At 46.1% G+C, this 21,880-nt stretch overlaps 1 protein-coding gene across 1 annotated transcript; it reads left to right on the forward strand.

The window, feature by feature from the left end:
- The first annotated feature begins 455 nt into the window (after nucleotides 1–455).
- LOC115844547 (mRNA export factor) lies at nucleotides 456–20,110 on the forward strand. Its single transcript, XM_030841747.2, has 12 exons — nucleotides 456–645; nucleotides 3,902–3,998; nucleotides 4,577–4,681; nucleotides 5,706–5,798; nucleotides 9,737–9,823; nucleotides 10,799–10,885; nucleotides 11,350–11,421; nucleotides 12,457–12,564; nucleotides 14,869–14,975; nucleotides 15,060–15,135; nucleotides 15,722–15,916; nucleotides 18,994–20,110. The coding sequence occupies exons 2-12, from the start codon at nucleotides 3,909–3,911 to the stop codon at nucleotides 19,078–19,080; spliced, it is 1,107 nt and encodes a 368-aa protein (XP_030697607.1). The 5' UTR covers nucleotides 456–645; nucleotides 3,902–3,908; the 3' UTR covers nucleotides 19,081–20,110.
- The last annotated feature ends 1,770 nt before the right edge of the window (nucleotides 20,111–21,880 follow it).

A 21,880-nucleotide genomic window follows, 5' to 3' on the forward strand; every position in this document is an offset into this window, starting at 1 on the left:
AAGGCCTTCATATGTGTTACTTTTACTTGAACCTAATTAAGAATAGCCCTGGAAGTTAGGCATTATTATCCCCATTTCACAGCTGGAAACTGAAGTCCAAAGAGACCAGTTGGCTCAAGATACCCCAGTCGCAAATAGGGAGACCAGGGCAGGAAACCAGGTAGCGTCCCATCAGCTTCTCGAAGGATGGCCTTAAGAACTGGCGGCAATCGTAATTTTGCTAGACTTGTCATTCACAAGAGAAAATTGTTAACTAACCTTCACCAGCCGGGGCCGCCGATTTATCAGAGCAGTCGCTCCGCAGCTGCATCGGGTACACCAACTTTCGACCAATCCGCAAACTGCTGGCACGAGGACTTCTTCTTGGCGTCAATAGTGCTTCTGCGCATGTGCGATTCCCTTCAGGGAGGAGGAGCCTTTTCCTTCCTTTCCCTGCCTTCCGGACAACACAGGAAGTGGCTCGGAGACGCATGCGCAATGTCTCCGCGGTAATTAGGGCTGTTTCCTCAACCGGCGTGAGAAGACCTCAGGCTCCCGGGATTCCAGTCACCTGGTTACTGCCTCCTCCGCGCCCGAGCCGGGTCGCAGGCTCCCGAGCTCTTTCCGCTCTCCGCCGCCGGCTTCCCTCCGCGGCGCGACTCTCAGGTAGGCCTCGTGCCGCTTCCCCGCGTTCCCCGCCGCCATGGCGCCGCAGAGGCCTGGTCCTCCCGGGCGAGTGCGGCCCGCCGCGAGGTGCTGGGGCACGAGCAGGACTGTTGGCGAACTCCATTAGTGGCCCCTGGGAGGGACGTCAGAGCTGCAAGGGGCCTTACGGGTCACCTCCGGTCTAACCCCCTCGTATTTCTCGTGGAGAAACCGAGGCACCGGGAAGGGTCACAGAGTGGATGGCAGCCTCTGTTGCCTCTCCCCTTCCTCGTCACACGTCTGGCTTCTCATCAGACACAAGCCGCCACCTCGTTGACCTTCCCGGACCGTTCTTCTGCGGAAGGCCATCCCCCTTTAGTCTCCCCCGTGGTAACCGGTTTCATCTCCTTTGTTGCATTTATCTGTCTCTGAAACTGGTTCTTTGTTTCTGTTCCCTCCGCCAAGTAGTCCAGTATCCACGTGCACACACTGTGCCCTGGCAAGTGTCTGTGAAGCGCCAGGCGCTGTGCTGAGGGCCAGGTGTGTTTTGGGGGAGCGTCCAGGTTGCTCTTTGCCGTGGTGGAGCTGGCACTCTCCTGGGGAGGCGACTGACTGCCAACAGGTTCCAGATGGGGACAGGTGCTGTGAAGAAGACGGAGATGCGATGGAGGATCCAATGTGTTACATTAGGAAGGCAGGGAAGCCTCTGGGAGGGGCCTTCCTTTAAGAAGATGCTTTTAACAGCTTTACTGAATGTCACTTACAATAATCCGTTTAAAGTGTACATTTTGATGATTTGGGGAAGTTTAATAGAGTCGTGTAAACATCATCACAGTGCGGTTTTAGACCGTTTCCATCACCCTCAAAAGTTCGCAGGAGGCCCCTGTTAAAGTGGGACCTGAAGATTCACACTGAGACAGCTGGGGGTTTGGGGGAGGGCGGATCACCCCAGGCTGGAGGAACAGCTGGTAGGAATGCTCCAGGGCTGGGAGGAGCTTGCATTGTTCACGGGCAGAGAGGAAGCCATCAGAGCTGGGGTGCAACCAGGAGGGAAGGAGCGCGCGCTTCGGTAGGCTGGAGACGTATGCTTGTCTTCCGAACTTCTAGAGGGTTCTCGGTGTCCTGCACAACATGTGGCCCACGTAGGCTGATTAATGCTCGATGGCCCTTGTTCTTCTCCCTTAGTTCGTCCCTAATGGCAGAAATGCTCTCTCCCAACTTGATGGTTGAAGAGAGGAAGGGACAGGCGTTTCAGGCACTGTGTGTACAACCTCACTTGGTTTTCGTAACTCTGTAAAGTGGATTTCAGGGTCTGTTTTTACAGGTGAGAAAATGAAGGCTAAATAATGTGCCCAAATCATATATGTAGTTCCTGGACTTGACTGCAGAAGCCCTTCATTCCTTTGTGTGCTTGTGCAGTTAACTGGTGTTTCAAATACATCTCAAACATTTGAGGCAGAGGTGGTCAGCAAGCACCACGGCCTCGCACAGGTTGCTTTCTGAGATACTAATGCTTTCATAGACCTAGTAGGTCTACACTTGATTATTTTTCATAAAGCTCGGGAAATTCAAATACCTCCCCAGAATTCCTCACAGTTTTCCCATTCTATGTTGTCTTCTTAAGAGATGCTACTGTTGTTATCTCCTGTCACATGAGCTGTATGTTATTGGGTTAGTCACTTTTGTCACTCAGCTGCTAGCCTCCTTTGGGAGAGGTTACTGATATGGTAGGCTTCTGGGTGTAAAAATTTACTAACCAATGACAGAATTGAAAATGTGGCATCAGTGTATGTGAGGCATCAGAGTTATAATACACAGACTTTCTCCTTGGAAGGAAAAAAGGGAAAGTTGTTTATGACCCACTATGCACTAGACACTGCGCTTTCTACATAGATAATCTGATTTGATCCTCAGAACAGCCCTGGAGAAGCTGTTAATATTCTCTATGTTTGCAGGATAGGGAAAAGGAGGCTTGGTGAGAGTAGGGTCCCAGCTCTGGCGAGTGGCAGAGGCATGGTTCTAACCCAGGTGGGCCTACTAGACTGTGGTGCCCAGGAGAAAACTCAAAGTGGGGAGATTCTTGCTGGGCAAATGTCCAAAACATAATGCCAAACCTTTTGCTACTTAAGCAGACCAAAATGGATTACTTTTTTTTTATTTTTATTTTTTTGCGGTCCGCGGGCCTCTCACTGTTGTGGCCTCTCCCGTTGCGGAGCACAGGCTCCTGACACGCAGGCTCAGTGGCCACGGCTCACGGGCCCAGCCGCTCCGCGGCATGTGGGACCTTCCTGGACCGGGGAACGAACCCGTGTCCCCTGCATCGGCAGGCGGACTCTCAACCACTGCGCCACCAGGGAAGCCCTGGATTACTTTTTTTAAACTCCTACGATCGCTGCCAGGGTTGGTTGTTTTTCTGAGTAACTTCATGCAGAGATATTGACCTAATCCAGAGTGCGGAAATTAGTACAAAGACAGTGAACTGTCACTAAGTGGGAAGCTGGAAGAATGGGGCCTTCTGCTGGTTTCCAGTTGTGTTCCTGGTGCTCAGCAGTGTGTCTCTAACTGTGTGAAAAGAAATGAGCAAATTTATATTTTACCTGGTGACTGAAAAATACTCTGCTGTAATGTGTCAATATTGGTGAATTAATTGTGACAAAGTTAAGAAGGAAACTGGATGTGGGGTGTATGGGAACTCTTCTTTTTTTAAAAAAAAATTTATTTAATTAATTTATTTTTGGCTGCATTGGGTCTTTGTTGCTGTGTGCGGGCTTTCTCAAGTTGTGGCAAGCGGGGGCTACTCTTCGTTGCAGTGTGCAGGCTTCTCATTGCGGTGGCTTCTCTTGTTGCGGAGCACGGACTCTAGGCACGAGGGCTCAGCAGTTGTGGCACGTGGGCTCTAGAGCGCAGGCTCAGTAGTTGTGGCGCACGGGCTTAGTTGCTCCGCAGCATGTGGGATCTTCCTGGACCAGGGATTGAACCCGTGTCCCCTGCATTGGCAGGCGGCTTCTTAACCACTGAGCAACCAGGGAAGCCCAGGGAACTCTTCTGTCTTAAGAATTTTCCATTAAAAACTATTCTAAAATAGAAAGTTTATTTTTAAAAAGCACTCTGCTTATCGCATATTTAGACCTCTTCAGAAGAGAGAAGCCTGACATCAAGCCATTTATTTATTTACGCTCTATTTCCCTTCCATAACTTAATTATCTTTATCTTGCCTCTCAGTGATGTTTATTACTTAAGAGAGGACCTGTCCTTAACTTTTCCCATTATTTTTTAGGGCCAAGATGAGCCTGTTTGGAGCAGCCTCCGGGTTTGGCACTGGGGGAGCCAGCATGTTTGGCAGCGCCGCCGCAGATAATCACAACCCTATGAAGGTACCGCCTAAGGCTTCATGGGTTTGTAGAGACACTGCAGGGGGCCCCACGCTTGTGACAGCGAGAGAAACCCAGATGGCTTGGGAGCCTCCTTTGGCGGTGAAAACTCTGAAATTTTGTCCAGGCTGCTTTCTCAAATACTGGAGCAGAGAAACTGTGTGTCCCCTGGACGAGTGTCCTATTCCCCCTGACATTCCTGATCACTGGAATCACTCGAGATGCCTGTTAAAATTGCATGTTCCTAGGGCCCAGCCCACAACTGTTGACTCAGAATTTCTGTGGCGGAGGGAGGCAGGTGATGCTGTGATTGAGCACTTCGGGGCAAGAGTGACCGGGTGGGCCATCGTCTGGGAAGTATGGTTGTGGGCCTGCCTTTGAGGGTGCTGCTTGTAATCCAGCAGCACCAGTGCTTTCACTGGCTTAGTTACACTCCCCCTTTTTATCAAAGTAAGAAAGGTCTAATTCACTTAGCTCTTGACACAAGGGAAGGCCACCATGAGGTGCTAGTGAGAAAGAAGGCAGTTTTGAATTGAATTGTGACGATGTATACATTTTAACACGGACTTTTTCCACCCCAGGATATTGAAGTAACATCCTCTCCTGATGATAGCATTGGTTGTCTATCTTTTAGCCCGCCAGCCTTGCCGGGGAACTTCCTTATTGCAGGGTCGTGGGCTAACGATGTAAGTGCTCCTTAAACGTTTGCGTGTTCTCTCTGGCATATCTCTTTGTATCGGCACAGTTAGTGTTAGCTGTTTTGTTGTTGTTGTTTTTTTTTTTTTGCTCCAAGTGAGTGAAGCAGAGAGTTCAGGCTTATTCATGGCTTTTTTTAAGCACCGAGTTTAGAGTGTGAACCCGTCTGAATGGCAGGCATCCCTTCTTGTGCCGATTTTTGTTAAGAAAGCAGGATCATATGCGGCATTCAAAAATTCCTACTCTAGTTCAGTATCTTGAAGTATATTCCCAGGTCTGTAGTATTCATTGAAAATAAAAGTTGTCCATGACGGTATGTACAAATTTCCCTTCTAGGCATCCTGCAAATGTTCTTCAGGCATATGTTAAAGTTTTTTCACCTTTAGATATAGCATAAATCCTGCACAGACACTATACTTAGCAAAAAGAAATCATAGCATATGAAAAGAAAGATAAAAACTGTGGTGGAAAAATAGGCGAAGGGTGTTTAGAGGCACTTCACAAAGGAGTGCAAGTGGCCTGCTGGAGTAATCTTGAAACATTCAACCGCATTCCTAATCGGATAAACACATAGTGGCTTTGCCACTCTCTTAGATATGGGACCTGGGCCAGTTATCTTAGTTAAGCCTCGTGTCCTGTTTCATGAGATGGAGATGACACTAAGTTCACAGAGCTTTAGCTGTTGTAGAGATTAATTCAGATAACGCATGTAAAGTACATCATGGGAAATCTTCAAGTCCCGAAATAGTTGAGACACAGGGTACAGACTTAAGGATTTCAGATAAATATCCTCCAGAAGAGCTGTACCAACTTACACATCTGCCAGTAGTACAAGTCTCAGCTTATCCGTGCTGGCGCCAAGTACTATTCATTTTACGTTTGTTCATTTGATCGGAAAAAAGTGTCTATAATGTAAATTTATGTTTATCTGATTATGGCTTGGAGCAAAGGGCTTAAAATGCATATAATGTATCATTAATTGGCTGTTTGTGTTAATTTGTTTTATTATTATAGGTTCGATGCTGGGAAGTTCAAGACAGTGGACAGACTATTCCAAAAGCCCAACAGATGCACACTGGGCCTGTGCTAGATGTCTGCTGGAGTGATGTAAGTTGCATTCAGTTTTTTCATGTTTTCAGAGTGTATATAAATGTATATGTTTTTATATAACCTGAAACACAAATAGCAAGTATGTGTACACATTGTAGAAGTGCTGTTTCTGAATTTAAATATAGTAATTTATTGATACTCATAATGTAGTCAGTTAACTTTAGTCATGTTAACTTTAATCTCTCTGAAAGCTTTTCTTGCATTAAAAAATCCATTAATTTATTGACATATTTCCTTGAGCAAGGGACTAGACAATTTTTTAAAGCCTTTCCTACCTCTGCATGTGCCATGAGCTTATGTTGTTTTAAAATTAGAAATTACTGTCCCAGAAAATAAGTCCTAGGGAAAGAATCAATCCTTTTCCATTATTAAACTTCTGAAATAGTTTGTTTTTTTGGAAATCTTTTTCCTCCCAAATCCTGAACATCAGCAATGTAGGTAAATGTGTTCAAGTTTATTCAGCTCTGAGCTCTTCTTTATTTTTCTTTTTGGGGGAGTGGGTGGGTGATTGGGGAGTTTAATGAAGGTACCATTTACAAGGAAACCAGCAGGGATGGTGAAGTCACACAGCAAGAGCTGCAGCTGTGGAGGACTCACCCCTCCCTACAGGAGGAGCCCAGGATCGACATCCCAGCCTTTCTCTCCTCCCTTCTGCTGATGGCGGAACCCTGCAGAAGTGAGAAAACAAAGGGGCCTGACTGAGAGTCTGGGGCAGCTGTGCTGAGGAAGCTAAGCCTCAAGGTCCCTCCTCAGGCTCATGCAAATTTTTTTTATTAGATGCGATTCGCAAACAGTAAAATTGAACCTTTCTAGTGTATGATTCTGTGAGTTTTGAGAAATGCATAGAGTTGTGGTCAAAATATAGAAGAGATCCATCAGCCCAAGGATATCCTCCTGCCCTTTGTAGTCAAATCCTCCTCAGCCCCCAGTCCCTGGAAACCACTGATGTGTTTTCTGTCCCTGTGGTTCTGCCTTTACTAGAATGTCATAAACAGAAGCCCTTTGAATCGGGCTGTTTTGAGCACACTGCATTTGAGGTCCATCCAGGTTGTTGTCTCTGGCAGTAGTTTGTCTTCCTTATTGCTGAGTAGTAATCCATGGTATGGATGTATCACTCTTTGTTCACCATCCACCAGCTGAAGGACATTTGGGTTGTTTCCCATTTGGGGTCATTACGAATAATGCTGCTATAAGCATTTGTATATTGGATTTTCTGTGAATATAAGTTTTCATTCCTCTTGCATTAATATCTAATAGTGGGCTTGCTGGGTCATATGTAATATATGTTTACCTTTATGAGAAATAGCAAACTACTCACACCGTACATTTGTGTGATCTTACTTAGCTTTCAAATAGGAAATGATTCTACTATTTATAAACATTTTGAGATGGTTAAGGAGCCAGAGTTGCTCCCATTTTAATCATTAGCTCTGACAGCCTTCTCTAAAGCATTTTTGTTACCTGTAAAATGTATTTCTGACATGTCTGATTGGGTTATTATGAGACTAATAATAGTTTTAATTTACCTGTAGAAAAATAGCAACTTGAATAGATTTTAAATATTTCTAATTTATTTTGCCTGTCTTTCTTTACTGATCAGTTAACAGATCAGAATTGTAAGTTTCTTATCAAGTATGGTAAGAAATAGAATTAACTGACACCGGAATTCTGTTGCTCGGATGGTACTGAGCAGGCTGTTGGCTTTTACAAAGACGTGTACCGCCTGTCCTTTCTCCATCACCATTAGAGTTGTGCGCCATCTAGTGGAGGCATCGAGACATAGACATGAAGAGTTCCTATTCAGTGAGCTGAGTTCTGAGAGAGGCAGGATGCGCTGTGCTGGGTAGACAGAACCCAGAAGGCAGCTATAAAGTTTGGGAAGGGGGCTGTGAATGCTCCACAGAAGAGGCAAGAATTGAGCTGAATCTTAAAAGTAAACCATCTGCTTATATAGCTTTAGAGCATTGTCTCATCCATTCCAGGCCTGGGTTCAAATTTCGGCTGTATCTCCACTTTTTGACTTTGCCAAGTTATTTAATCTCTGTGAGTATGTTTTTTCACTTATAAGATGACGATAATAATAGTTTTACAACAGGTAATAACATTATTTAGTTCAAATAATTGTCTGGCACCTATTGTATGCTAAGCGCTTGGGATATAGTGGAAGTCAAAGTAGGCGAGGTAGGCAAATCCTGTGCTTATGGAACTCATGATCTCTTAAGACTGACATAGAGAAACAGAAGGATTTCAGGTAGTGGAAATCAGTGACAGCTAGATTCAGCCACGTAAAGACTAGCGGGGCACCTGTGGGAAGTGGTTAAGAGATTTGTTTGAGGGAATATAGGGGGTGAAAGGCTGAGCCCAGACTTGGACCTTCCTGGCTCCAGAGCCCACGCACTTAACAGCCTCCCTCACAGGGGCTTACAGGAATAGGAGCTAGCCTGGGAGAGAAGGGCAGGTGTGGAAAGGCACAGAAGCACAGAAGAGCCACAGTTAACGCTTGAGGCATAAAAGCCAAAACTTGGTGAGGGTGATTCTCTGGCAGTCTGAGGACGGTCAGTCTGGCCACAGCAGGTGGACCTGAGAGGAGCTGAGTCGAGAGCACTTGGGAATCTCGTTTCTGTGCCCCAGCCGTTAGACAGACTGGCCTCTGTCTCAGTATGTCCACTGCGGCCTGGCATCCTGCAGCTGGTACGACTGGCGTTTTATGAGATGAAGGGGCCAGTGTTTCACTCAGCCTCGGGGCATCCCTCTCCATACATTATCGTCTTTCCAAGCGTTTGTGGAGTTGCCCTCACAGCTTCATTAATAGGGAAGAAGGTTTTCTCTCTTCTTTCACATGGGGAACTGGCGACTGCAAATGGGAAGAAGTTTTTGCTAGGGGAAGATAGTGGTAAATCTTTGAGCTGTGGAACCAGAAATGAAGTACTGTAGGGCAGGGGTCAGCAAATTGTGGCCCATGGGCCAGATCTGACCCATTACCAATTTTTGTGAATAAACTTTTCTTGAAACACAGCCACATCATTCATTTACATAATGTGTATGGCTGCTTTCAAGCTACAACAGCAGAGTTAAGGAGTTGCAACAGAGACCTTTTGACCTGCGAAGACTAAAATATTTACTATATGGCCCTTTAAGAAAAAAAATTTGTTGACAGCTGGTCTAGAATTTTCAACTCAGTACTTTTTGTTTTTAAATTACCTTGTGCTTCATGTTGACTAACCTACTTTATGAGTTCTGTGTGTGAGTATTTTAAAACCACTATACAGTGACTGCCAATTTTTTAAGCTATTCTATAGTTTACATTGGACCAGTGACTATCATAAATTAGTGTAGTTTTATTGCATGCACTTTCGAATGCTATGAGATACTGAGCTGAAAAATAATCATGATTGTACATGTGGTACAGAGTGGGAATGGGGGGGTAGAAAGATACAGTAAATGTGGCAAAGTGTTTACAAGTGGTGAATCTAGGTGATAGGTTTATGGGTATTCATTGTATTATTCTTGCAACTTTTGTGAAGGCTTGAAATTGATGAAAATAAAAAAATTTTGAAGTGGCTCCTGGTAGGTAATACACATCGATACAGGATGTACAAAGGCTGTTCTTGGAGGACATGCCAGTGGCTATGGCTGCCTCTGAGTGGCGAGCTGGGGTCAGGAGAGACTTCGTTTTCACTCTATAATTCTAAATGCTATTCAAGTTTTTTTAACCTTTTTACATATTATCTCTTAGAAAAAATTAACAATTAAAAAGAGCAGAAAATGTGTTTTGTATATGATACTGTAGCTTGCAATACTCTGGCCCCCAAATAATTGGAAAAATTAAAATTGCAAAATAAAACCTGCCTTGGTATGTTCAGTCTGATACCTAGATGTTCATATAGACGTTTTATTTTTCTTAGAATGTCAGATTTTTTTCTATTTTATTTTAGGATGGGAGCAAAGTATTTACGGCGTCATGTGATAAAACTGCCAAAATGTGGGACCTCAACAGTAACCAGGCGATACAGATAGCACAGGTAGTAAAAACTTACCCTCTGCAGGAAGGCTGGGCAAGGCTGGTGCCCAGGGTTGCGATGATCCCTTAATTACAATAATTCTCTATTATAGGAAAGATGCAGTTTGACCATTCCAAATCAATTAGATTTAAATATACCAGAAACCTCTGTAGCACAAAAATGACACCAATCTTGTACACATTCTCGTTTTATCTAGTGTTTCATAAATTGTTCTCTCATGGGTCTTCGTAGTATGTGGATGGGGAGGGCATAATAAGGAGCTAGTGACATTAAAACCTGTAAATGGTACAACTCATCCTCAGCATTCTGACACCCGTGTGCGGCTTGCCTTGTACCAACTGCATTTGGTCACACATTCATTCGACAGGTCTGTACTGAATGAATGCCTGTGATACTCCAGGCGCTGTCCTTAGGAGTAGAGATAGAGCAGTGAGTAAGAGGGACCCTTCCACACGCCAGGAGCTTTTACGGTCTGCTCGGGACAGCAGGCAGCTTCTGTGAGAAGACTGCTAAGAAAAGCAGAAATGAGGAAGATGAGAGAACCTGGAACCAGAGGGTCTGGCCTGGTGAGGAAGAGCCTCTTGACACTGAGACATTTTCAGGAAGGTGTTGTGTACCGTGAGGTTGCAGTACTGTGTGCTAGAAGCATCTCCTCAGTCTCTGAATGCGTGTCATCTAAGTGATACAACTGTGGTGGAGTTCCCTATGAGTTACTCCTGAATATCTCCCCCTTTCACTCTCACATGCTAGTTAATTATGGTTAAAATCAAATTAAATTTTGTTAGAATGGAAGGTAGATACATGCTCTTGATGTTACATTGAATGTTTTGGTCATGGGGAAGAGCTGAACTATCCTTTGGTTTCTGTTTGGTGTGACCTCAGTATTTAAGGTTCCTTCTCTTTGAATTTCCAGAACCAAAGCTGTGTAGCATATTATTACATTCACCTTGGTGTATTTTGGTTTTATCTTGAAAGCACGATGCTCCTGTTAAAACTATACACTGGATCAAAGCACCAAACTACAGCTGTGTGATGACCGGGAGCTGGGATAAGACTTTGAAGGTATAATATACTGTTGAGGGACTGCATGGCCTGACCAAGATTGGCGTTTATTTTATTTTATTTTTTTAAAATTAATTAATTAATTTTATTTTTGGCTGCATTGGGCCTTCGTTGCTGCGCGGGGGCTACTCTTCGTTGCGGTACGTGGGCTTCTCATTGCGGTGGCTTCTTTTGTGGCGGACCACGGGCTTCAGTAGTCGTGGCACACGAGCTCAGTAGTTGTGGCTCGCGGGTCTGGCGCTCCGGCTCAGTAGTTGTGGCATACGGGCTTAGTTGCTCCGTGGCATGTGGGATCTTCCTGGACCAGGGATTGAACCAGTGTCCCCTGCATTGGCAGGTGGATTCTTAACCACTGCGCCTCCAGGGAAGCCCGACATTTATTCTTGCACTATTTGGACTTTAGCTCTGAATGGTCACTTATTGGGTTTTTGTGGTTTTTTTTTTTTTTTTTTTTTGTCTTTTAGTTTTGGGATACACGATCATCAAATCCTATGATGGTTTTACAACTCCCTGAAAGGTGTTACTGTGCTGACATGGTAAGGAATTTTTAACTTAATGATAATTATTTCCTTTAAAAAAAAAAAAAAGGCACTTCTTACCTTATGATATCTTGCAATCAGAGGGTAACGTAAAAATCCTTCAAACTTTAGGAATAGATGTGGGATGTAGTTTGGATTGCCTCAGTCATCTTAAATCTGTAGATTTTTGTGCTGCATATGTTCCAGAATTACAGAAAACTAGATGTCGCATTTTTTTAGTCACTTGTATGAACATACGCAGATAGCCACATGCCATGCTGTCCCCAGAATGACATGCACTGTGTGGCTGTAGGAAGACTGGCAGTAACTTTGTGGTGTGGTGCTAGAGCTTTGGTGACTGTCTCTGAGTGAGCGGGATAGAAAGTAAAGAACTCTCTGTTGGTTTAGCAATAAGTTGAAGTTTTATACCAACTGTCCAGTAATTCCACTTTTAGGAATTTATCATGAGAAAAGTAAAGATGCAAATGTTTTTTGTTTTCTATAATATAGTAAAACATGGGAAGTGACCCAGTGGGCCAACAAGACAGACATGGTTAAGTGAACCCTGTTGTGGGTTCATTTGAGGGGATGTTAGATACGTGGCCACTGCTAGTGTTCTGTGGAAAATGTGTGGGGCGGTGCTCACTAAACATGCTTTGAGTGAAGGATCAGCATTATACAGAAACATGCATATACACACCTGTATAATGTTCAGGAAAAAAGACGGGGGTTAACATACCATAATGCTAACAACAGTTATCATTTGATGGGGTGAGAGAGGTGATGTTCATTTCTTCTCTATTTCTCAGTACATTTTCTAAATGTATACTTTGTAGTTATAAAAAATGAGTCTTTTAAAAAGATATGAATGTTCTACTTTCAAATATGATTTCTCTAGGTTACCTTGAAATGTGATAATATCATTGAACTGTTAAGCTTGAAAAAAAATTCAGGCTTACTTTTTGCGACTCTAAAAAAAATTGATCTAATACTTTGGTATAAAAAAGAGTACAGTCCACTTTAAGCATGTCTCTGCTTTCCCCTGTTTCCCAGATATATCCTATGGCCGTGGTGGCAACTGCAGAGAGGGGACTGATTGTCTATCAGTTAGAGAATCAACCTTCTGAATTCAGGAGGATAGAATCTCCACTGAAACATCAGGTGAGTCACAAGTCAAATCAAGAAGCTCATGTTTAGCACTTGTCGCAGGCAATCTGGCCATGTGGCCACATATGGAAATCGTTGTACTTTCCGACATTCAAAAGGGGGTGAATTTAAACACAAATATTTAGTGAGTAAATACCATCTTCTGCAAACATCCCCCGGGTGCGCTGCATGTTGCTGAATGGGTGCACACCTCGGTGGATCGGTTCCATTGTGAATCCACAGCTTCCGTCTTTAGCTTGGTCTTCACCTGCCACGGATTCTTAGATCTCCTTCACTCTCTTCAGACCCCTGGACGCTCCCTCCGAGAACATAGAAGCTGATGGTTGGGAACTTCCCCATCTTCCTCCTGCTGCATCTAGAACTCTGGCTACACCTGCATCTTCCCTGCCTTTTCCCAGCTGTTAGGTGAGCCTTCTCAGGAGCCTTAGGTTATCAACCACCTGCCTCTCTCCTATATCTCATCTCCCCTTTTCTTGTACTTCATTGGCACTGAACCAGGCTCAAGTCCAATCCTAGGAAACAAGCTTCTTCTGACCCCCACATCCTCTGCCACCTCCGTCCCTTTTTCCCTTTGAAGTCAAGTAAGTGTCTTACGTGAGCTTCCTTGGTTCCCTTACGTCCCATTCATCTCTCACCCTCCTTTGAGACTTCTGCCCCCGTTACTCCGCTGAAACTGTTTCTGGCATGGCCAGTGATGGCTTTCTAATCAGTAGCTCCAGTGGGTACTCATCAACCCTCATCTTACCGTGGCAGCAGCATTCACTGCTGTTCTTATCACATATTCTTAAACCTCTCCTTGGTTTCTGTAATGCCAGCCTCTTGCGTCCTGCCTCTCTGGTTGCTGCTTTGTCTTCCTTGCTGCTTCTTGCTGCATGTTGAGGTTCCCCAGGCATCTGCCCTTGGCCACTGGCTCCTCTACATCTGCCGGCCGTTGCTGTTGCTTAGGTACGCCTTGTGGGCTGGAGACTTGGATCCCCAGCAGGCCTTGCCTCTGTGCTCCTGACAAGGACACCCACAGTCTGGCAGCTCCTTTGCATCCTCCTCATGTCTCAGCCCCAGAGCATCCCATGCCAAACCCAGGACCACTTTCTGCAGATCATGTTACCTCTTCTCAGGATCCTCCCTGCTCATTCTCCCCAGGCTATATATAGAGAGATACGTGTGTGTGTCTTATATATACATACGTGTAGATTTTACTCATCTTGTTTTTTTTGACCAGAGCACAGACTCAGTGAGAGCAGGGATTTTGTGTTTGTTGCTGCCTCATTCCTGGCACCTGCAGCCAGGCCTGAATAGAAGGCATTCTGTGTGTGCCGAGTGAGCAGTCTTTACCTGCCCCTCCCCACCACCCCAGCCTGCTCTTCCCTGTGTGCTCTGCACCTCCGCCCCTTAGCTGTCTAAGCCAGAAATCAGGAGTCGTCCTTGATTCACTCTCCCTCCTCTCCTCCTCTCCCATGTCATCAACCACCAAGCTCACTTCTACCCTGTATGTGGTTTCAGATCTGTTCATTTCTCTCCTTCCCTGCGTCCACATTTAATGCACCTCTTCTTGATTGACAATAAGAATGTGGATCTGTGCTCCTTTACCCCTGGAGGCTGGGCCGTGGGCTGTTCCTGTGGGATCTTCTGTGGAGTCCAGGAAACCCTCCTTTGGGCCCTCAAACTCAGCGTTGGATCGAGTGTAGTGTCTGGCTTTTGCATAGCTTATTCACGGTTTAGAAATTCCTGGCCGCGTCCACTGTATGCTTGACCCTTGGTCCCCCGTGCTCCACAGGCAGGCACTACTTCCCTTTTCCAGTTGGGGACGCAGAGGCTCTGGAACGTTGGGTGACTTGCTGGAGGGCACTCACCTAGTCAGTGGTGGGCTGTGAATCAAAGTGACATGTTCTCCCGACCCACCAGGGGGCCAGCACCAGAAAAGGACCTGGTGGGGCTCTGAGGGCCGCGTGCCCTGCTGCAGTGACAGCAAGGCCTTCAGGGTGGCAGAATAGGACCTGGCGGGGCTCTGAGGGCCGCGTGCCACGCTGCAGTGACAGCAGGGCCTTTAGGGTGGCAGAGGGAGAACGGTGCCTGGATGGAAGCACTTGGTCCGAGGTTTATTCATAAAATCATGTGGCTGAGTAAAAGGAAAATAACGCTCACTGGAGGAGTAGAAATTATCTTCTTTACCGTATTTGAGAAATACTGTTTCTGGTTCTTTCAAAACCCGAAAATGGGGTAAAAGCTGTGTACAGTCACGTTAGTTATGGAATGTTACAGCTTCCATTGTGATGATATACTTTTTCCCCCCAACTGTAGCATCGATGTGTGGCTATTTTTAAAGACAAACAGAACAAGCCGACAGGTTTTGCCCTGGGAAGCATTGAGGGGAGAGTTGCCATTCACTACATCAACCCCCCGAATCCGTAAGTGAGGCCTGATCAGCTTGAAGATTTTCACTTGAGGCTTTTTTTTAAAAAGGAAAACTAAGTTGGGCCTTTGTTTTTCAGTGCCAAAGATAACTTCACCTTTAAATGTCATCGATCTAACGGAACCAACACTTCAGCTCCTCAGGACATTTACGCGGTACGTTTTTAGAAACTGTAACCCTGAGAATGTGTCTAGAAACTAGACTTGGAGGTGGGTAGCTGAGTCATTATGGGGTCAGAAAAGATCACTGTCATCGTGTGTGTTCGCGTGCAGAGATAAATGGCTTACGTGAGAGGTTTCAGTTTTCTGTTTTTATGAACATATTGACCGTCTTCGTTCTCTCTGTTTCTGAATGCAGGCTTAGGAGTTTTGGGGAGCGACTTCCACCTGTATGAGTGCTGGTAGACAGTTGATACACTTAGCTAAAACCGAGAAATTGCTATTTGCTGAAAAAGAAAAAGGCATTTTCCTGAGGTTCGCTCCTTGGTGTCACTAGCTTACATACTTATTAACCTCTGCTGACTCGTGTTTTGAACAAGAGACGAGATTCAGTCCTGGGCTGCCGATTGGTTCAGGAAGTGGGGCTAGTTTCTCTTGTCATCAGTGGGCCGCCAGCTCTACTGAACTGACGGTCTGTTCCATTTTGTGTCCTGACTGAACCAGGAAGTCTGCATTGGCGAGAACCTGATTTCTCCTCCCTCCTCTGCCTCTGCTTCTCATTGTACATATCCATCATTTGTAGGTGAATGGAATTGCGTTCCATCCTGTTCATGGCACCCTTGCAACTGTGGGATCTGATGGTAGATTCAGCTTTTGGGACAAAGATGCCAGAACAAAACTAAAAACTTCGGAACAGTTAGATCAACCGATCTCGGCTTGCTGCTTCAATCACAATGGAAACATATTTGCATATGCTTCCAGCTACGACTGGTCAAAGGTGAGAATTCCCAACCCTGCGTTGGGCCCCTTCAGGCAGCAGAGCCAGGCTCTGGAGTCGGAAGGCCTGGGCTTCAGTCGCAAGGCCTCCACAGACACGCTGTGTGTCTGCAAATGGCATGTCACCGTCACCTGACTGCAAAGGGAACAGCAGGGCCTCCCTCCCATCCTTTCTCTGAGAACGTGCCCACGTCAAGTGTTTGGTCACTGTAAACCCAGCGGCCGCCACTCTGGGGGGTCCAGTCATCCAGTGATGCCAGGGGTTGTTGGGCGAGAGTGAAGAGGGCTCAGCAAGGCCGTGGGGCTTCCACCAGAGGCATTGGCTCTTTGCTTGTTTGCTGTGTGGGGAGGAGGGAAGTTAGGGACTGACAGGGTCCTGGCTGTGTTTTGGAGTCATCCCAGTGTGATGGTAAAGAGAGCAGACCTGGGTACTTGGGCTCCATAGCCGTAGTGTCTTCCTTGTTCACATCCACAACGTGTCTGTCTTCCCTGGCCCTGCCCCCCGCCCTTCCCCGAGACACACACAACACACAGCACACATCTCTCTCCCTCTCCCTCTCCCTCTCCCTCTCCCCCTCCCCCCTTCGTTCTTCTCTACCTGTCCCCTGTCTCGTTCCCCCGTCTGTAGGCACACCGTCTCTTCTAACACAAGTGTTAAGAAGCCTGGTTTCCCTTCTGTTAAACTTGTCCAGAGTGGTGACCCCCTGCCCTCTTTGTTCCCCCGCCTCTGTCTCCTCCTCAGTTTCCTGGACTGTAGTCAGGTTCTTGCTGCCTTTCTTCTTGTCCAGTCCAGAAGCTTCCTTGCTGTCTGTGCTGGGCACCGGTCCATCCCTTCCTCTTTCCTTCACAAAGCCCTCCCCTTGGTTTCTCTGAGCTTTCCGTTGTATGTTGTCTTCCTACTCCTGTCTGCTCCTTGCCATCTCTGGTGGCTTCTGCTCTCTGCCCACCTCTTGTACGCAGGCCTTTTTCTGTGGTTCTCCTTCGGGTCCTCGAGGCGCGTCTGCATTCACGAAGCAGCAGCTCTTCCAGCCTAAGCAGGTGACTCTTTCATGTCTAACTTGGCTCCTGACCTCGCTCCCCACTTCTTCCGGTGTTCCAGTCCCAACGGGATGTCCGCCCCTGGCTACCCCCTAAGCACCTTAACCTAGGAGATCAAAATCTGGTGGATTCCGCCCCCGCTGTGCCCTCCCGCTTGCTGCTTCTCCTGTGTTCGTTCCTCTTTGAGGCAGACACCTCCTGGGCAGTGGGGTGTCGGTCTTGGAGTCGCCTTGGGTTCTCTTTCTCAGAAGAGCTGGGCAGTCACGGAGCTCTGTCCACTTCACCTGCGGTACATCTCGCCCGCTCAGCGCAGTGTTGTGATGCCTGCTCAGGCCTGTGGGAGGCGCACTCTCTCTGAGCGTTTGCTTATGTGAGCCGCATAGCTGCCTTTTTTTCCAGCAACTTTACTGAGTTGTAATTGAAAGGCAGTAAATTGCACACACTTAAAGTGTAGCTTGATCAGTTTCAGCATCTGTGTATATACCCAGGAAACCTTCGCCACAGTCAAGATAACGTACACTTGTGTCTCCCCCAGAAGTCTCTGTGTCCTTGTAATCCTTTCCTTCATGCACACAGTGATCTGCTTTTTGTCATTATAGGGGATTTGCGGTTTTCTAGAATTTTATATAGGCGGCTTCATATACTGTGTACTCTTTTTTGCTCTTGTGTCACTAGTTTGTTTTTACTGAGTAGTATTTCATGGTATCTGGATGTATCACAGTTTGTTTATCCATTCACCTGTGGAAGCCACGCACTCAGTTTTGCAAAGTGCGTGCTTTTTTGGTTCTGCCTGGCTGGGGTTGGACCCAGATTGTGGCCTGAGGCCTCAGTTTCCCTGTGGACCTCTTCGATGGATCTCCGCTGCTTCACCTGCTCAGCCTGCCGCCACATTAAAACTCCATGTTTAACTCACATCACACTCATGGCTCTGTGTGTTTCAGGCGTTGAAAAAATAATTGTAAATTGTAAGCAGTGTCAAATCAAAGCTCATCGCTTTGAATGCCACTCAGAATTAATTCATCTGAGCAATTAATGTCAACCGTGGAACACTTAAATTATAATCTTTTAACTTAAAGTTGCTTACGAATTTTCCATTGTTCTTAGTTGAAGGACAGTTATCCCCACATATGATTAATATTATTAGCTTGTTGCTTGAGCGTAACTGTTCCGAAAAGCTGCACTTTGTGTATTACGATGAGACTTAATGGTCATTGGGTGAGCAGAACTTCTAGAACTATCTTGGCGTAACTGTCAAGGAGTGAGAATAAAGCATATCGTTGCACTGCAGGCGGCAGAACGCACCCAGAGGCGCTTCCCACCTCCCTGTTCCAGGCCTTTTGGTTACCTCGGGTTTCCACTCATCTGTCTTACCCACACCACTCTGCTGTCTTCCTGAAACATAAGTCCTGTCATTGTCACTTAGCTTTGTGGCTGCCATTCCTTTTCCCTGTGGGACAGTTTTCACAGGCCTCAGCTTGTTCACAGCCCTTTCTAGCCTCGCCTGAGCTGGGTGCTTCCGACTCCCCCAGTGTCACACAGCCCCGCTTCCTCCTCAGCACAGGCGCAAGCAGACACGCTGACACCTGCACTTCACCTCCCTCCGCGTCTGCGATGGCGCATCCTGGGACTTGCCCCGCTCCCTGTGACGTCACAGACCAGAAGTCTCCTGTGCTGAGAAACCTCCAGCTCATCCTCCGCCATCCTCCCCTCCCCAGGCTGTGCTCACTGAGGGGGAGTCATCTTGGCATTAAAGCGGTGGAAGGTTGACAAAAGTCTCAGTGCTGAAAAGATAAATATGTAGAAAATCATCCTTCTAAGGGGCACATTGAAGACATTTCCACCAAGTCCTTAACCTTTACTCTGAGGATTAAAGTTTTTGTTTAACATTTGACTTTTATTTCTCTCCATTTACCTGTTTTATTCCTCCAGAGAGATTACACATCATGCATGGAGCACAAGACTTGGCATGTTAAAAGTGCCCACAAAATGCTAACCGGATTTTTAATCAATTTTTAAGGTACTGTTTTTTTTCCCCTTTAGGGACATGAATTTTATAACCCCCAAAAGAAAAATTACATTTTCCTACGTAACGCAGCCGAAGAGCTAAAGCCCAGGAATAAGAAGTAGTGGCTGGAGACTTGTGGGTTGTCCAGAGTTGTCTTCTCTCCACTCTGCCTCATCTCTGTACGAATTTGGGTCCCAGCTTTCAGTGGGTTGTCAGCCATGGATGTGGATTTCAACCCCTGAAGAAAACGATGTCATTGTTCAGCAGTCAGGAGCCTGGCGGCCACGGTGACTGTCCATCTCTCCATTCCACTGCCGGTTACAGGTTTTGTCTGTAACTCTAAGATCTTAGATTCATGTGGGCAACTGCCAGGTATTTTGCAGTGCTTCATTCAGCAGTGTATGTATTAGGGAACATTGGGAAACATTCTACGAGCCCTGTACTGTATTTTGTAATAAAATATTTAGAAGATTGTCTCCTAAGATCCCTTTGTCCGTCTCTCCCCTTGCCCACCCCGTAAGCTCTGAAGTGGTTGCCCTGCTCAGCATCATCATTGGGTTTTGATTTGTGATTGCAGATGCCCTGTGGGAAATGCAGAAATTTTGCCCCTTTGGAGAGAGGAACCCCTGAGCTGGGAGTATTTCTGCTGTGTGGATTGTCTAGCAGCAGTCTCTCCAAGCATTGGTGGGCAGAGTTTGAATGTGTTTTTCTTTTGCTTCCTTCATTCCTGTCTTGGACATTCCAGTGCTTTTCAGTTCTGCAGGGCAGATGTCCTGGTGACTGGAACAGGGGTGTTCGTGTTCTGAGTGACAGGCCTTTGTGGGCAAAGCGCAAGTGGGTGATGCATGTGTGGCCTTCAAGTTAGAACTCAGGTACCCTGCCTGGGAAGTACTTGGAGCTGGTGCCCCCAGTAGCCATAGGTTTGAGGTGTTGCTTTTTTATTTCATGTAGTTCAAAATTCCTGATCGGTAAGTATCTGAAATGAGAGTCTGTTGTGTTTTTGCCCTGCAATCCCGAATGCTTTTTCTGCTTTACTCTTCGGGGCTGGTGTGTAAATTAACTTCCTGAGTGTGGAGCTCTGGTATTGATAATACTGTAAGACATGTTTGCCTACTCTTAAAAGACAAAATAAAGTTTTCTACTGAAAGACATTGCCAGCACTCAATGGTTTAAATTCTTTGGTAGTCAGATCACAGATGAATTCAGACCATTAACTCTCTGGTTCTTTTGGCCTGAAAAGTTTTGTTTTGGGTTGGTTGTTTTTTTCTTTTATTTTTTTGAGAGAGAGGGAAAGGCAAGTGCACTAGAAAAGTCTTAATATTCAGGTTAACTGTTTACAGCTAACTTTTTCCTTCCCTTTATGAATCAGCCCTGCAGCTCTGCGATCTCTCTGTATCGGCAGACGGCGAGTAGGAAAGATTGCCATGAGGAGAGCCAAGCTCTAGCCAAGCTCAGGCTATTTCAGTAGCCAACGTTCGTTGGAGGTGAGAATAGATGGATCACTTTTAGTTTAGCCGCAGTTATTTTTTTTTTTTTGCGGTATGCGGGCCTCTCCCGTTGTGGAGCACAGGCTCCGGACGCGCAGGCTCAGCGGCCATGACTCACGGGCCCAGCCGCTCCGCGGCATGTGGGATCTTCCCGGACCGGGGCATGAACCCATGTCCCCTGCGTCAGCAGGCGGACTCTCAACCACTGCGCCACTAGGGAAGCCCTAGCCGCAGTTTTGTTACTCTTTTTTTACAAGCTAGTGGCTGGCTATGGTTGAAAATGACCACAAAATAGTGAGTCTTAAGTCATGAGCCTTTTAGAGTATTCTTTTCCAAGACTGGGCCTTGTCACATCACCAAGGGGATAGTTTTTCTAATTGGCAAATTTAAAACATTTGCTTAAGTCCAGGGTTGGACTTGGGGCTGCCAGAAACCAGGAGTAAAGTAAGCTCCTTGCTGGGAGACAGGCTCAGTTCTCTGTCGGCCTAGAACCCAGAACATAAAAGTCTGCTGTATTTTTTCTAATGATGAACCTGTAAATATTTGTTGAAGTCATTAAACTTAAGATGCTTGTTCTCATGCTTCCTAAAAGGTATGCGAAGTCTGAGGAACTCTCCAACTTCAGCATCCTCATCCCTGCAGGCACCAGTACTGTATGTTGCATACAGCAGGTGCTCAATAGGTAGTCGTAAATTTGATGGCATCTTCTAGTTTGGAAAGATACAAGTGTAATCTTGACTGTGCTTTAATAAGTGTCAAGTCATACTGCCATTAAAAATTTACACCCAGTTAAAAATAAGAGTTCCTGCTTTTACTGAAGGTGGAATATGTAAACCTCATGGAGAAGACAAGTTTTGTTTTCACTTACTTTTTTTCCAACATTTTTAAGGAAAACTTTCAAACATACAGAGGAGTTGGAGATTTGTAGTGGCCATATATCTACCACCTAGATTCTACAGTTAACATTTTGTTTCCATTCAATTTTCCACTTGGTTTTATTAGGCTTCTTCTCATCCCTATTTATAACATAACTTTCTTGATTAATTGTGGACATGATCATATTAAGATGCTGCTCAGGACCTCCATGGCGGTCCAGTGGTTAAGACTCCGCGCTTCCATTGCAGGGGGCGTGGGTTTGATCCTTGGTCAGGGAACTGAGATCCTGCGTGCCTCACGGTGCAGCCAAAAAAAAAAAGATGCTGGACAAGGTGTCCTTACGGTTTTTCCCAAGCTTGAGTACAGGGAGGAGCACCTCTCTGATCCTGTTAGTTTGGTCTGACCCCAGGTTCAGAGGGGCAGATCCTGGAAATGGCAGGGCACTGTGGTTCTCCGTGTGTGAGTGCAGGTCTGCAGGCCTGCGTCTGAGCCTGCCTGGGAGAATCCCGCTCAGGCAGGGGGGCCTTCCGAACCCTCCCTGCCCAGGGCTGCTTTACGG

The sequence above is a fragment of the Globicephala melas genome, chromosome 15, assembly GCF_963455315.2.
Source record: "Globicephala melas chromosome 15, mGloMel1.2, whole genome shotgun sequence".
Classification (NCBI taxonomy): Eukaryota; Metazoa; Chordata; class Mammalia; order Artiodactyla; family Delphinidae; genus Globicephala; species Globicephala melas.